The following is a 17690-nucleotide window of genomic DNA, read 5'->3' as shown; positions in this document are numbered from 1 at the left end:
AAGTTGTCAACAGTTTTTTGCACTATGCAGTATACGCTCAAACAAAAATATGGTACTTTTTGGGTAATTTAGACTTAGCGATCAGTGATTAGCGAAATTTTCGCTAATGTGAGTTCATCGATTAGCGTTTAGCGATTAGCAAGCTAACCTTTTCGGTTAGCGGATTAGTGGTTAGCGACGCTAAATTTTCGGTTAGCGGTGCCCACCACAATATATTGGGTTTTATTTAGGAATTGAATATCAAATGTAGTATGACATGAGATTATAAAAATCATTTCATAAAAGATATTACATGTCATTCATTCATTCAGATATGATAACATAACCAGTTATTTAACTCATTTTACTACAATATTCTAAATATACTTACTTACTTACTTACTTAATCAGCTCCAGGCCGTAATTTCCTCTGCTGTACGAAGAAGTCGTCTCCATTCCACTCGGTCCATGGCCGAAATTCGCCAGCCACGTAGTCTGCGTAGGGTCCGCAGGTCGCCTTCCACTTGATCGATCCATCTTGCTCGCTGCGCGCCCCGCCGTCTCGTTCCAGTCGGATCATTATTGAGAACTTTCTTAACCGGGCTGTCGTCCGACATCCTCTCGCAAGCATCGCAAGCGACCGATTTTTGCGGTATGAGCGATGGGTGGTTCCCTATGCAGCTGATGCAATTCATGGTTTGTTCCCCTCCTCCACGTTCCGTCTTCCATCTGCACTCCGCCGTAGATGGTGCACAACACCTTCTGTTCGAAAACACTAAGGGCGCGTTGGTCCTCCAAGAGCATAGTCCATGTCTCATGGCCGCAAAGGACTACCGGTCTAATCAGCGTCTTGAAGATTGTTAACTTCGTGCGGTGGTGAATTTTGTTCGATCGCAGCGTCCTACGGAGTCCAAAGTAGGCACGATTTCCAGCCATAAGCGTCTGCTGGTGTCGTTGTCTGGGGTAACCAGTGAGCCCAGATACACGAACTCTTCTACCACCTCGATTTCATCATCGTCTAAATGAATCCGGGGAGGGAGGTCTGCATTCACCTATCTAGAACCTCTTGCTTTCATGTATTTTGTTTTCGACACAATAATGACAAGTCCAATCCCTTTGGCTTCAGCTTTCAGTCCGATGTACGTTTCCGCCATCCTCTCAAAGGTACGTGTAATGATGTCAACGTCGTCAGCGAAACCAAGAAGCTGGACGAACTTCATGAATATCATGCCACACGTGTCTATCTCCGCTCTTCTTATCACACCCTCCAAAGCGATATTGAATAGCAAACATGAAATCCCATCACCTTGCCGTAACCCTCTTCGAGATGCAAAATGGCTCGAGACTGCCCATGATACTCGAACAACACACATTACTAGATCCATCATCGCCTGACCAATCGCGTTGGTTCGTCCGCAAATCCGTAGTAGTGCATAATCTGCCATAGCTGATATCGATCGATCGTGTCATACGCCGATTTGAAGTTGATGAATAAATGATGCGTGGGCACGTTGTATTCGGGACATTTCTGCAATACTTGCCGAATCTGATCCGTGGTGGCACGGGCACCCATGAATCCCGCTTGATATTGCCCCACGAGCTCCTTTGCAAATAGTGATAATCGACGACATAAAAGTTGGGAGAGCACCTTGTAGGCGGCGTTCAACAGTGTGATTGCGCGGTAATTACAACAATCCAACATGTCGCCCTTTTTGTAGATCGGACACACGATGCCTTCCGTCCACTCATCCGGTATTAGCTCCTCCTCCCAAATCTTGACAATGACCCAGTGCAGCGCTCTAGCCAGTGCGTCACCACCGTATTTCAGCAGCTCGCCGGGTAGCTGATCAGCCCCAGCCGCTTTATTGTTCTTCAGTCGACCGATCTCTTCTGCTCTGCTACCTCCTGGAGGTCGGGGGCTGGTATTCTGTCGTCTTCTGCACGTGCTCCAAGGTCTATTGCCATATCGTCACCTCCATGTTCAGCTACATCGCTGTTAAGGTGCTCGTCATAATACTGTTTCCATCTCTCGATCACCTCACATTCGTTCGTGAGAAGATTACCGACTGAGTCCCGACATATTGCTCTTCTGTTGGTAGCGCTGCTTTCAGTTGCCGCGCGTATTCCTGGGCAACAATGTTCTAAATATGTATCTACTCAATAACAAAGTGTGTTATCACATATATTTGCTTTCTAATAGTTTCAAAAATTTCCAATAAGGCTCAATAAGAGCCTTGTCTGTAGCCAAAACGAGAGGCGCGATGTGTATTTTCGTGGTAATAATCGCCCATATTAAGCAAAGACTCAAATCAATCACACCAGATTGCATTCAAGACGAGCAAAAGTGACACGACTTCCTGCACCGGTATTGAGGGCAAATGTTAATCGTTCCAATTTTCAACTACATTATTACGCTGTTCAGAACAGTGGCGTCACTCTTCTATAGAAATGACTGATGAGATTTATCAAACTCACCCGAGGCAAGCAGCAATCGAAGCCGTCAGTCGGTTCACATAATTCACAGCATCTGCGACAAGTGCCGTAGTGATGCAGTTCGACTTTGTGGGTTTTGTGCTTTACCTGTTGACGGCTTTAGGAGTGTACGCAAGTGTCATATATTTTTACGAATGTGCTAGGTCACCCTTAGCTATTTTGTGGAGTGTCATTTTCCCGAACCGCAAACCGCTAAGCGAGCGGTACGGACCTTGGGCTGGTAGCGCCAAGAATGCGGAAAATATTTTATCAAAATGTCAACATACTTTCTTAAATCTTCCGCAGTAATCACCGGATCTTCCGATGGCATCGGGAAACAGTATGCAATCAATTTGGCCAGTAAAGGCATGAATGTCTTTTTGATCTCAAGAACCGAATCGAAGCTGTCTGAGCTTGCCGAACAAATACGTTCACAATATTCCGTTGATGTTCAGTGGATGGCAATTGACTTTTCCCAGGGAGTGGAAATTTTTGAAACTATTAGAAAATCACTTTCCGGACTAACGATAGGAATACTGGGTGAGTTCATTAATGGAATTTAAGGGAATTAAAACAATCAAATCGATCTTCATTAGTCAACAATGTCGGAGTGGCTCAAGACGGTTTCTTCGAATTTGAACGTAGCCCCATCCAGGATGTACAACAAACAATATCTGTCAACATAACGGCCGCTACGATGATGACCCACATGTTGCTGCCAGAGATGAAACAACGACGACGTGGACTTATTATCAACATATCGTCCTGCGCCGGGTTAGCACCGATGCCATACCTTGCCCTCTATGGGGCTTCCAAGGCATTTCTAACTAGTTTTACAGCGGCTCTTTCTCAAGAACTTCGTGACTCCGGAGTCGAATCTCAACTGGTCACTCCGATGTTTGTGCGTACCAATATTAACGAGTATTTACACAGCGTAAAATTATTGTCACTGCTATTGACAGACGTTGAACGGTATAGCAAACAAGCTGTTTTCACGATCGGCCGGTCAAACTGTACCACTGGATATTGGGTACACGGAATACAGGCAATTTCTATCCATATTCGTTAGAATACTAGATTTAAAGGAGGTTTTATTACAGGTAACACTTATGCGACTTCTCCCAACAAGAGGTATTTCAACTTACTGGTATTACGTGGCAAAACTTTTACAAAACAAAATATGTAGTTTAAAAGTGGAAAACAAGAGGGATCGATTGTAATGCAATATACTAAACACTAAAATGAGTCAGTACGAATGTTTAAAATATATGTGAGATTTGATATTTAGATATTTCTTTCAAAGAAACGCATATTTCAAGTTCGTTTTTTCCAAAAACATCCTTTTCTATGCAGGCGAATATCAATCACCATGCTTCTCCATTACATTCCTGTATCTTTACTTCTTTTAAAAAAATTGTATGATAAAAACGAAAAATCATACTCTTCTAAATTTCTGACATGTTACGTAAAAAATGCTCAGTCTCCAGAAAAAATATAAAAATTGGGTGTCCCTTTGATCTACATTTTCCGAATTACTTTTCCAGTATTCAAAACTATTAAAATCGGTTTAGTGGTTTTGAAGTTACGATTTTTTTAAATAAAGAAAGGTTGGCAAAAAAGGGCACTTTAAATGCCAAATAAAAAATGCGAGTCTGAAATTTACGGAAAGACAGTAATATTGAGACTTGAGAGCAATGCTTTTCGTTACTCTTAATTTCCATTTAATTTCCTGTTTCTCTTAATATTCTCAGTTGCTCTACTTTTCTATTTCTATGTTTTTCGCTTTTCTTACTCTTCTATTGATCTGTTGCATCGATTCTCAATAAACTCTTTTTCGAGTGCCTCCAAAATAAAGTCTCCTTGCATACGATGTCCTACAAAAATCACCTTTATCACCGCCCCGATCGCATCACCGTGAGCCAACTAAAATATGCGCATACGTTCAGCATGCATTAGTACAACACGGCCTGATTTGATGAATTCCGAGCTTTCCAGCCGACGTCCCTACCGAATTACTTACGCCATTCTTCGGCAGCTTATCTAGTTCAACCGATCGATCTTGCCTTCTTCGACAGAAACCGCTCGGGCTCGGCTGCTGGCGATGGCGATGGCAATGGCGACGACGGCGGTGGATCTACAACAGTGGCAGTGATGATGATGACGATGATGAATTTTTTATTTGCCCCACGGGGAAACCTAAGCCGAGAGCCGCTAAACTACACTCAAAGGTGGTATAGCCCCATTTCCATATATACCATTTACCAGTCACCTACAGAACGCCCCGTTCTCGCCCCGTCAGCCGGCCCCGGTATCCATTAGAAGCTGAAAATAGTGCTCTCCATAAGCTTCTCGATGGGTACCCCACAATCGCGAACAGCTCAGAGGTCTTACCGCCGCCGCCGCCGCCGCCGAACCCTGTACTAACGAACACCCTCTGCCGGCCAAGAGCCCGCGTGTCCAAGTCTATCGATTTCGCCGATCGGTGTGTTCCCATCGTCCGAAAGGCGCTAGTCTAAACTATAACATTAATTTTAAATAGATTGAAAAAGATTTATGTCTACTCGAGATGGTTATCTTAACATAACAACAAAAAGGTACATTGTCTCTAATGATGCTTCCCTCTTTCCAGTGCCCTAAGCGTGCGCTTCGCTTTCGGCCGTTGCTTGTCCCGGACTCCTCGTCCTCGTGGTCGGCGAGCGTCCGTCGGCCGCCTAGTTCAGGCTGGCCGCAGCCGGCACAGCGAATGTTCTTCTCTAATCGTAGCACGTTAATCTCTCATATCAGCTACGCCATTATTGCCACCGGCGAGGAACAGTGACCGCAGCCGCCGGTCGGTCCATATCGAGACAGAAATCAAATCATGTGTTTCGGGAAAGTTGTTTATCATCGCGGATTATGGAATTAATTTCTCGAAACAATCTCTTCGAGCTCGATTTATTGGTCGGTGCTTCTGGCGGCCACCACCGGGTGGTGGTTGGCGCCTCCGTTAGAAATTTGTTTTGTTCTATCTATTGAAATGTTCAAATTTGACGGCTGACGAGTTGGGTTTCGGACCTTTGGTTTTCGAACTTTAATCGTCGCTTTTGCCGGATAATATATTGCAATTTTACAGTCCAACCAGTAGCATAACATAACTCAATCCGCGTGTGAAACCCAAAACCCGTCAGTTGGGTACAATTTATAGCTTGGCATCCACCTGCGAGCGGCGCGTTCTCTGATTCCATTATAGCGTGATCAACAAAGTGTCCTTTCTTTCTTCTAAACCAGCGGCTACCTTTCTCGAACGAAAACTAAGACTTAAGGAAAAAATATGGTGCGATCGAATTGAATCAGGTTTGAATAAATAATAAACATCCGGTGTCCGCAGCCGTCCATCGATATGCCTTCAATGAGAGTCTCACTGCGGCTGCGGCTGCTGGATGCATGATGCCGTGACGAGGCATGATCATGAATGAGATTCGTGTTTGCGTGAGCGACAAGAATTCCTGCACACCGCCGAACTAACTGCGGCCATGGAACATGGGGCAGAGCAATTGTAAGGCACGATCGGAGGGCTGTGCCGAACAGACCGAACACAGGGGGGAATCATCGCCACTAGATGCTGCTGCGATCGATGGCTGCGACTCGGTGACACGTGAACTGACGGGACGGAACGACCGACGGTTGGACCGGGTCGGTGGATACGAATCCACAGCGGCATGACATATGAAATTGACAACCTTTTAATATTTTCAAATGTATTTTATTGCTCTTAATTTCTTCATATTCCTCTTTGCCGACCGGCAGGGATGTACCTGCCGGGCGGAGTGTGTTTGTGTGAAAGTTGTCTGGACGCATTTGCTTAAGGAGTACATTATATCGGAGAGTAATTTACTGTGTATGATACTTTGTTACAGTCCAGCTGCAGCGCAGTGTTTAACAGTTGACACTGAAAAATGTATCGTCACGAGTGAAAGCTACTTTATATAATGAGCTAGTTTTTCGAAATAGTTTTAAAAGGGCCACCATGATCTCATCCAGTGGCATCGGGTACGATTTCCCAATAAGGTCAGGAATTTTTTTAGAATTTTCTGCATTTTATACTAATTTGAAATTATAGCTTGGTTCGACTCATGCACCTTCCAGCATTGGACAAAAGGTAGGAGTCATAACAACTACTTGTTAAGCGTAGCTACCATCCCCCCCCCCCTCCTCACCTTTCCGCTCTCCCCCCTCCTTCACCAAAAAAAATATTTTATATTTCTTTCCCCTACCGTCCCTTCATCAATTATAGAACCATCGTTTCAAAAAAATATCAATATTTATCGCATTTCAAGGTCAAGACTAAAAACATGAGATCTATTCAACTTACCTGGTGTCGGTTCAATTCCTTTGAAGTCGGAATTAGTGTCTTTCTACTCACTACTTACTGCTCATTACGCACTACTTACTACTCAATACTCACGAGTCACTACTTGCTACTCACTACTCACTACTCACTATTCACTATTCACTACTCACTACTCACCACTCGTTACTCACTACTCACCGCTTACTACTCACAACTGACTACTCACTACTTACTACTAACTAGTTATTACTCACTATTTACTACTCGCTACTTACTACTCACTACTCACTACTCATTACTCACTACTTACAACTGACTACTCACTACTCACTACTTACTACTCACTGCTCTCTATTTATGACTCACTACTCACTACTGCTTACTACTTACTACTTACTACTCATTACTTACTACTCACTAGTTATTACTCACTACTTACTACTCACTACTCATTACCCACTACTCACTACTTAATACTCACTACTTACTACTTACTAATCACTACTTGGCCAAACTCGCGTTTTAGTCTTTGACCTTGAAATGCGGTCAGGCATTAATATTAATATTTTTGAAACGATGGCTCTGCAATAGATGGAGGGACGGTAGGGGAAGGTAATGAAAATTTTTTGGGAAAGGAGGAAAAAGAGTGGAAAGGTAGGGGGGGGTAATAGGTAGCTACGCTTAACAAGTTGTCGTTGTGACTCCTACTTTTTATGGTTCAAAGGTACACGGGTACCAGCGAGCCACACGCCCTGGCGGGTGTTGTGGGTTCAAATCCGGTTATAAGCTCTGATTATAGCTTGGTTCGACCCATGCACCTTCCAGCCTTGGACAAAAGGTAGGAGTCAAAACGACAACTTGTTAAGCGTAGCTACCTATCACCCCTCCCTCTTTCCTTTCCACTCTTTCCTCTCCTTTCCCAAAAAATTTTGATTACCTTCCCCTACCGTCCCTCCATCAATTGTAGGACCATCGTTTCAAAAAATATTAATTCACTACTTACTATGCGCTACTTACCACGCACTACTTTCTACTCACTACCTATCACCTTTGGTACACTTCGAAAGTTATACCAAGTCAAAGTTAAAAAGTGTTACAAGTATCCCCGGATGGCGGTACCTAACATAACGGGTGGCAGTAGTTTAGTTAGTAAAACATTCGGGTACCAACCGAAAGAGCTGCCATCGCCCTACCCAATATATTTTTGGTCGTTATATCGAACATATCGAAATTAGCCAGTTCATCAAATGATTCATTCTTCGCATCAGTCACTTCCTCCCTTTTCAAAAGAGAATCAGTAAAGACTGTACTGGAAAAAGAGAGCTTTTGTTGCTTTTAGCAGCATTAGTGTGTGGTTTATAGCATGTGGATCAAAATTGATAAATTTTTGACTGAAACTAACTAACTAGTGTTATGTTTACGTTTACAGAATTTGATCACATTCCATTAAGTAGGCAGATTTCACCATGGTTTCCCAAAGCCCTCCGAAACGAGCTGCTCACGGCGAACTAAATCTTCACTTTATTTCGTTATTCGCACACCAGCTGAAAATTTAATTTTATTCAGTAAGCTTTATTTTGTGAAAATGAGTGAGTTTAAATGCTACCAAAAATCAGCGGGAAAGAGACCACTTACAAGATCTTTGAGCAGCGTTCATGTAGAAACCTGTATGGAACTGACCGTACTCTCTTTCATTATAGTATGGTTTTGGACTGGTGACTTTATAAAATATGACCCACAACAATAGACGATTCCTGAAACGGAAAATAGGGATGACACTTGAAGTCAAAGGATTTCGATTAAATCCATGAAAGGTAATTATCGACGTTGCTGCACAGAAACTGTCTTGTTGTGACAAACGATCCAGTTCAATGTTAACCGAGTGAAGTTTACCAGTGTCCACGGCATATTACATTATTACATGATTTTTATAGGTTTCTGGGGATTAAATGAAAAGTTATTATACAATTATCTCTTCACATTTTCGCCGATTATATTTCGAAAACTACACAACAATAGGTTCTGAGAAAGAAAGTTCCCTGACTTAAAAATCGTTTCGAAAAAAAAACGCTCAACTAGTAGGGTAGCCTGGGGTAATATGCAGGGTTTAAGGAAATCGTGGATTTTCCCTAATAAAACTTAAAGCAAACATCAATCTTAAATACTGAACATAATCTCATGAATATTAGTTAAAAGTTTCTGAAGCTATCATTCTGAAAATATTTGTGAAAAAGGCGTGCAAAGTGATTTTTGATACTGAGGCAAAAGTCTGAAAACGCAACTAGCCGGGGCAAAATGCACCCATGCATGTTTAGTATCAATTAAAGGGAATATATTCAATAAATTCAATAATTGTAATACAATTCGTGCGTGCTGTCGTTTCTAGTTTTTACCCAATGCTGTGATTACAGTTCCCAATCGAGGGAAGGAAGATGAATTATTGGAGGTATGTTTTCCTTGGAATTCCGTGTACCCGAGTAGCATAATTTTTGAAACACAGTATTTAACAGCCTCCAATGCTGACTACAGTTGTTTAACAGTACCTGACAACATGTTAGACATTCGGACGTAATTGCGTGTCATTTTTAAAAAGAAGCAAAGTAAATAAAGCATGTTTGTTGAAGGTGCATTTTGCCCCGAGTAACGGGGTGCATTTTGCCCCGAACCTACACAAAAAAAAATTCTTGTAAAAACAATAGTAATAAATATCAAAACTTCTGAGTTCTGACGTTTTATTGTTTATTGTTTCTTTATTGTTTTCCCCATAAGATCTAGAGTCTAAATGAAGATTTCAAATATGAATGGGAAAAGCCGATTTGAGTTGAGATTTTACCCATTCTCAAATCGGCATAAAAACCCATTATCTTTTCTTATTAGAACTGTGTAGCTCAAACCAAATTAATCGAATTATAACATTTACCAGCGATTAATCTGATCGGAGCAGTTAAAAAGCGTTAGTAAAGCGAAGCAAAAAGTTGCAGGTTATTTATAGAAAACATATTTTTGTTATTATTTACGTTTCCTTATTAGACAGAACTGCCAAATTCACATAGTAGCCAAAGCAAACATCGATTTAACAGGCAGAATTACTTTTTTATTTTTATATTGTGTTTTGGCTTAGAAATAAAGGGGATGCATTTGGCCTCGACGGTGCTTATTACCCCAGGTACCCCTATGTAATCTAAAATTAACATGTTACCGCTTAGAATTGCCACCAAAGATTTTGGTATGGTATGGTTATGGTAAGCAAATCAAATGGTTATTTATACCTAATTTCAACCCTGCTGGAAGTATCCCATGGGATTGTGACCACTGTTTGCGACCAATCGGCTCCGTTTCCCAGGCCGCACAACTAATCCCCGCGAATCATTTATCCCATTCCGTTTTCACTGGCCGTCTCATCGATCAACAGATCCCGATCTGTCCATATTTTCCGACTCTTTTGTGTCGAAATGCCATGTTTTCCGTCAGTCATTCATTTTCTTTCAGTTGTTCTGTCGAAGATATCGGCTACCAGGCAGCCAGCCAGCCACCGCACCGGTAGCTCTTTCAGCAGGAACGATTCCTTCGTGATTCGTGCGATCGGCAATTGTTTCCCCCGTCATCTGCCGCCCCGAGCGATCACCTGGCAAGCAGGCAGATCCGCGATGGACGCTTTTCACCTGACAGAATGCGCCAAGTCGCCAAGAAACACTGGATTTGTTTGCTGTGTTTTGTTGGGGTGCTGCAGGATTTTGTCCGGCCGCACTTGCCGCGCCAGGCAACTGCCTGGTTCGTTTTGATCAGGAAAAGTGTCTGACACTTATCACGACGTCACTCGCAAGCGTGACGGCGCGCGCAGGAATGAAAATGTCTTGATTTCCACTGACAGTGATTCACTGACACCTTCACATACAATGCCGTCAAGTGCTTGGTTTTTGACGTAAACAAAGCCTGAGATTTTTACCCAAGACCGCGTTCATCTATTCGGAATGCTAGAGCAGCTCTCGGTAGGACCACCCTACTAGCGATTGTGAAATTTGCTAACAAAGTTTTCGAACAAAATCAGCTTGAGCTATCAGACAGTTTTGTCCATTATTTTGATTGACGTTGCCAATCGCCTATATAATTTTGATCGTTTGAAGCGCTATAAAAATAATGATTTTGAATTCCAACCGTCTATTTAATCACCGCTCATCTAATTTGCCTCCTAAAAGCCCCAATCGCCGTCGTTCACCGGACAGTAGCCGCAACGACTATAAGCAGAGCTGTTTTACAGTGGCTATACTGATTTACATAAAATTGATTTCGATTAAATTACCACGCTGCTGGCTGGTTGGCCTGGGTTGGCCTGGCCGCGCATCTTACCCGGAGTGGAGAAAACCATTTCATCCAACCAATAGTGGTTTTTATAGGACTGCAGCACATCAAAACCAGACCTGCGTTAGGGTGCCACTCGTTATTGGATTCTTAAGTAACAACTTTCTGCACTTAATCAAAAATCAATATTGTAAAAAGAATTTCAAAAATAGCTTTGAGTTTCAGTCAAAAGGAATCGTCTGTTGTTTTACTATTTTGGAATGACCCTAGCCCCTGCTCATCATGACTTTTCGGATCCAATCGGAGCCCTCCAGAGGTCTGTCGATCCGTCGTAAAATGGCTGGCGTGTCTAGCAACGAGACAGACACTTACAGGTGCCTCCGTTACCACCCATAACCTCGAACCGGCCAGAGTCTATTGGCTTGGTAGCAGCAGCAGCAGGTACTGCTGCTGCTGGTGCTCCTGCCACCGTAGATGACGATGCTGATGAGTCGCTTCAAAAATGGAAGCAACAGCCGCAGCAGCACGGTTCGGGCCTGACTCGCTACTGTTTTACGTCCGCGGATTGCCACAGGCAAATGGGCAAACGGGGAACTGGTCCACCGGTGGACGATCGTTTGATCCCCGGCGCATAATGCGGCGGCAGAAGTGCAAAATGTATGACGGCACAAATGCGATGGCAAATATCGCGGCGCAGATTATGAATTTCAATGCGACAAGAGCTACTGGTTTTACGCTTCGAGTTGATGGCATGGTGGAAGTCGGTAGTCATTAGGGTGACAATTAATTGAGCAAAAAAGAGAACAAATGTAATCCTACTTACGATTATTTTGTGCACCTGTAGAGAGATCCTAGTTCGTGAAAGAATAAAAATCATAAAACTTGCTACCTGCACAACACTGGCGTGCCAAACCCAAAGTAAATTGTGGCTTATAGAGAATAGTTCATCGCTTTAATTTTATGACGGTTTGGATTAAGTTTTACTTAGTCTTGATCCTGTACTGTCGGTTTAGTTTTGATTTAGGGGACATGATATTATTTATTTCAGATTTTGACTCTATATTTATATGCTTATTTTGATACCAATTTTATAAGGATCCGGCCACGGGAAGTGGGTGAAAAATAATTAAATACCTAAGCATTCCACCCACTTGCGGAACAAACCAATAGCAGAAAAACGTCGCTAGCAAAAAATCACGTTTTTCAAACTTGCACTTTTTTGTTTTGTAGGTAAACATGTGAAGTAGACTTATATAACTTTTGAAATTTGTAATCAAGACATAGCCTGGAAAAAACGAAAAAGAAGAAAAAAAGTTGCGCGAAAAACTAAAATATTGTCTTCTTTTTCTTGTTTCTCAGACTGTGTTTTGTTTACAAGGCTCTCAAAGGTTATAAAAGTCTTCTCAGCATCTCCACCAACCGAACAAAAAAAATTTGTTCTTTCAAAATAAGCGTAAAAGTGTATAGAATTAAATTCTGAAATAAAAATTCTGTTTTTTTATTTTTTGAGGTCGTTTATGTCCCCTTAAACATAAAAATGAAACAGTGATTTATTTCTGTCGAGTTTAGTTCAAATTTACCATATTTCTTAACTACATTCAATCCGTATCAAACGTAGTAAAAATTTAAATCATGATTCCCCCGGTTTATGCTTGAATATTCCATTTCATCGTCCCGGTTAATGTTGCTATAGAGCAGTTCCACGTGAAATTGGTAAATGACAAAATTTCAACCACTCTGATTTGGATGAAACTTTACAAACGTGTTTGATAAGAGGAAATATGCACCTTCCCCAAAAAAATTGGATACTTTCTTCGAAAATCCAAATGCTTCTCGTCGACGGAGCAGTAAACAGCTCAGAATCGAACACTCAACCGTATCGCAAGCAAATAGACGTTCAAGAAGCATCAGACTACCAAGCGGAATGATGACAGCGGTAGGAAACGCGGCACCACAGAATCGACGAATGCCATGACCGCATTTCAAGGTCAAGACTAAATACATAAGATTAGTCTACTTAAAAAACCAGTTAGTTTTTTTGTGTCAAAAATAAACTGACCTAATTTGATACCATTTTTGTTTACGTTTTGTATTATTATTGTGACATCATGTGCTGTGTCAGTTTTGTGCTACTTTGTTCCGTTTTAGAACTCTTGTTGTGTTCTTGTATTTAATTTGTTTTTTGTTTTCTGTATCATTTTTATTAATTTTTACGTAGTTTTGTGTCATTTTTCAGTCTTTTTTGTATTATTATTGACATTGTTTTAGTATAATTTTCGTTTCATTTTCTCATTGTATCTTTTGGTTATCATTTTTCTGTCATCTGTGAATCAATTTTTTGTTACATTTTATGTCTTTTCATGTTACAATTGAATTATGATTGCATTTACTCTTATATGTTTTGTGAAATTTTCTTGTCATTTTTGTACCATTTTTGAATCTCTTTTCTAACATTGCTGTGTCATTTTCAGAAGATATATATATCTTTTTGGTATCAATTTTTTTTTCATTTTTCGTTATTTTGAATCATTGTCTTTTCTCATCATATGTGTTTTATTTTTTAGTCTTTTTTCTCTTATTGTTTGCTGCATTTTTAAATCATTTTGGGGTCATGCATCACTTTAGTAGCCTTTCTGTTCCATTTTTGTCGTAACTGTCATATAAATTTTAAATAAAACATGATTCAAATTGGCGTACGTACTTATTATTTGAAACATTCTCAAGTAACATTTGAGGTTTTTCTACACTCTTATGGGGATTTTTGTCTCAGAAAGAGAAGCCAACTGAAATTGTTTTTGTGCATCGAACTGTCAGTGCAAACCGGGTATGAACTGTCATTGTGAACCGGGCTAGCTTGATTGAATAAAACAAGTACAAGTACAAGTGGAAGTATTTATTTGCGATGAAATTTCGAACCCCTCGCAAACCCAAGTATGCTGACTTGATTTAAATGGCACTATTTGAATTGTCTGCATCAAGTATGAGAAGAAGAAGAAGAAGAACACAAAAACAATCAATCTGTCACTGAGCTGGCTACTCTCTCTCTCAGGTTTTTGTGACTGAAATGAGCCATAAACACCATTAAAAGAACAGTGTTGCGAAGCCCACACTCGTGTGATCTAATTTTCTCATACACGCGTACTCATTCTAACGAACACGCCGGCATAAGCATCCCTTTCGGATTCTCGCTATTATTTGTTCATGCACTACGACGAGTTTTTGCGAGTGTGTATTCATCTAATAGCTACGGTCGTCGCTCTCGTTCGCCATTGCAGAAAAGAAAAAATAATGCAAAATCTGTATCCCATTGCGCCACAAGCCTTTACGAGCAGCTGGTTGCTCACGAGCAGGGATGGAAGATCAGTGATTTTGATAAAATCTGTGAGTTATCGCCACACGCACAGATCACGATCCGTACAGATCATGACAAACAGTGAATCTTTAGAGTTGATCACAAGATTTTGTTCTCTAAACAGTCTCAGCAGTCGATCACAGTGTTACATCTTACCTAGCTGCAAGAAAAAAGACACACATGTTGTTTGTAATGTGATTTATACGATGCACACAACCAATCGTCTGTATCTGTTATATTTCGCAACGCAATCATGCAATGAACATGATCTGACATTAGGTTTGTCATAATCTGTACGGATCGCGACAAAGTATTTGTCGCTTACAAGTAGTGAGGTCAATGAATCTGAATCTGATTGCTTCTATGATCTTGATCTCAGAAAGACGATATGAGGATGTGCGTTCGAGAGTGTGTAGGTAGCAGAATGTCTGCACACAGTAACGGCGGCTGTTCGTCTTATGCTTTCATGAGTGACATAAGCGTTGAATGCTATGCTTTTCATACTTTCTCGCGCTAGAGTAGGCATCGTTGGGATTTCGCTCGGTTTGCAGCATTGTTTAAGAGTGCAATAAAATCAAAATTGTTACTTGGGTTATTTTGTCAAAAAATGAACTGAACAAATTTGCTACAATTTTTGTGATACGTTGTTCTCTTTTGGAGCTTTTTTTGTGTGCTTTTATTCTATTTATTTTTTCGATTTCGATATTTTCTGATTTTTCGAGTTTTTTAGGCTGTATATCCCACAGACAATTGATTTTATAAAATAAATTAACTAATATCCTACAAATTATCTTTTTGTCCCCCGATTTGCAAGTCAATTTCCTTTTATGTCATTTTCATTCCGTTTCAATATCGTTTTAGTGTTTCTGTCGGGGGCATTTATGTTCTTTCAATAAATTTTTTATAATTTTATTCATCCATAAATTGGTATCATTGTCACATTTTTTGCATGTTTTGTACATAACATTTTCGAATTATTTCTGTTTCAGTTTCGTGTTATGTTTAGCCAATAGGTATCATTTCTATATCATTTTTGTGTCAGTTTCTGTGCTTTTAAGATTTCTGTTGTGTTTTTCTGATTATTTACTTTCTAGTTATTTTTGAGCTACATTCAAGTTATTCTATATGCGATCAATGGATTCCAAATTTTCTGAGAAATAGCGCAAAAAGTTGAGCTTGTTCGATCACGTTATTATGATATCTAATTGACAAACTGTAGTTTAAAAACCTTTGTGTTAGTACAGTAAAAATTGGTAAAGTTAGTTAGTAAAAATGAAAATTCTTAGGAAAATGTGATTGGAATGGAATCGATAAAAAAAGCAAAACTATGAGTATAAACGTCCTTCAGAACTTCACCCTTCTGTATCGACAGACTTCGTAGCTGGTTATTAGAGTACAGGAAAATTACGGGACAGGTACAAAGATCCTATTAACTCTGAAGCGGCAGCGCCCAGTCGAGATTCGAACATATGACGACTGGCTTGTTAGGCCAGCATCGTACCACGGAGCTAACTGGGCGGGCTAAATCAAATCGATAAGCTGCATCGTTTTTGGGTGACACGCGACTTATAAGAAGTAACTTAACTCTATTTGTTGTACTATTTTGAATAATATTTGAATCATTTTTGTGTCATTTTTGTAGTACAGTAGGTTTTTGATTTTGGCACGAACCGATTTTCGCTTCAAATGTATTCGTTTTTGGCAACATAACCGGCTCACATTTGTTACCAAATCCGAAATCCTACTGTATTTACTCTTTTTATTCCGTTACTTACAATAATTATACAAAAAAAATTACAAAAGACATACATGATTGATGATGCATGTCTTTTGTAAATTTTTTGTGTAATTATTGTGTGAGTTCAAATAATATATTGACGACATTTCCGTGATATTTGATTTTATGTGCTTATAAACGTAGTCCGTAAATTCAGGAAACTGGCGCTTTTCGACTATTCACTGTTTTCACAGACAAAAATTTCGTCTTCGGCAAGTTCGGGACGTGTGCCTCGTATAAAGAAGCAAGTAAAATTTTCCAGATACTCGAAAAAACACAATCTTTTTACTGTAATATTTAAAAAAATTCTACATTGCTCTGAAATCGTTTTAACATTTTCATAAAATTATTTATTCTAAAATTGGTTGGCTCAAGAGTTACGAGTTTTATAAATGTCCGGGAAAACTGGAAAATTTCTATTTGAGTTGACAGGAAATATAGTTTTCATTTATTCGTTTGCGTCTACAAACATCTGAGTCCACGAGCAAATTTTCATAAATTCACCACTATTTTAAAAAATTCTCCAATTGCATTAGTGTCAAGTTTATATAACTAGAAAAACTGCCATTAAATGAAATAAATTTTATGCAGAATTTAGGGCACGTTCCCAGTGTACTACATCATAGGCACGCCAGAGTTTGCAAATTACAAACAACTAAAATATGTAACTAAAAAATATAAACTCTATAAACTCCTTAGCACTAATCAAGCAAATTTCCAGCCCAAAAAATCCTCAGCCTGATCGGGAATCCGATATCATTACCATAGATACTGGCCGATCGATAAACACTAGCTACACGCCAAACGGAGAACAGATATATGAATATCGGTTAATCGCTTTTAAATAGTTATTTTAAATCATATCGATAAATGGGCTAAACTGTAAAGCTTTTTTCAAACTTTTAATAGTGCCCTGCGTTAAAACAGAAGTCGGAAACAATTAGGTAAACAATACTGCAATATTTTTTTGTTATTATTTACATTTAAAGCAATCAGCTGCCTGAACTGATAATGGGTTTAGCAAATGTGAGGGCCATTTATGGTACAATCATCTCCGGTTTTGCACGATTCACCAGGCTACGGCGAAACTTGACTGTGTCTGACATTTATTGAAACGGAAGTTCAAAGTCCGAAAAGGAGTTTACCTAATTAACCTGTTACTAAATAATGAGCCACAGCTAAGCCTACGCTAAACCTGAACATTACACGTACGTATATCTCTGGAAGCGCAGAACATTTCGGCGCGTGATGTTAGTTAAGCGCTCCATAATTACAGCATATTTTCGAACTCTTTCGTCACCCACCCACCGTCTGCATTCACGTCTCAGGAAACAGCCCTCCTCGGTTGCATTCGCTCAATTTTGTCTTATCACGACAGCTTTTTGTACCGGGTCTAGAAATACAAGCGGCACCAGCCGGTAGCGACAGACAGCACTGCCTTGCGCCGAGATCTGCGGATTTGGTTTGCCCACCGCACCAAC

At 40.3% G+C, this 17690-nt stretch overlaps 1 protein-coding gene across 1 annotated transcript; it reads left to right on the top strand.

The window, feature by feature from the left end:
• The first annotated feature begins 2526 nt into the window (after positions 1 to 2526).
• LOC128740861 (17-beta-hydroxysteroid dehydrogenase type 3-like) lies at positions 2527 to 11715 on the top strand. Its single transcript, XM_053836431.1, has 4 exons — positions 2527 to 2692; positions 2758 to 2991; positions 3048 to 3385; positions 11455 to 11715. The coding sequence occupies exons 1-4, from the start codon at positions 2527 to 2529 to the stop codon at positions 11713 to 11715; spliced, it is 999 nt and encodes a 332-aa protein (XP_053692406.1).
• Positions 11716 to 17690: the final 5975 nt, after the last annotated feature.

Source organism: Sabethes cyaneus, chromosome 3 (assembly GCF_943734655.1).
Source record: "Sabethes cyaneus chromosome 3, idSabCyanKW18_F2, whole genome shotgun sequence".
Taxonomy (NCBI): Eukaryota; Metazoa; Arthropoda; class Insecta; order Diptera; family Culicidae; genus Sabethes; species Sabethes cyaneus.
Note: the sequence above shows the minus strand (reverse complement) of the source record. Positions and strands in the feature narration are given on the sequence as shown.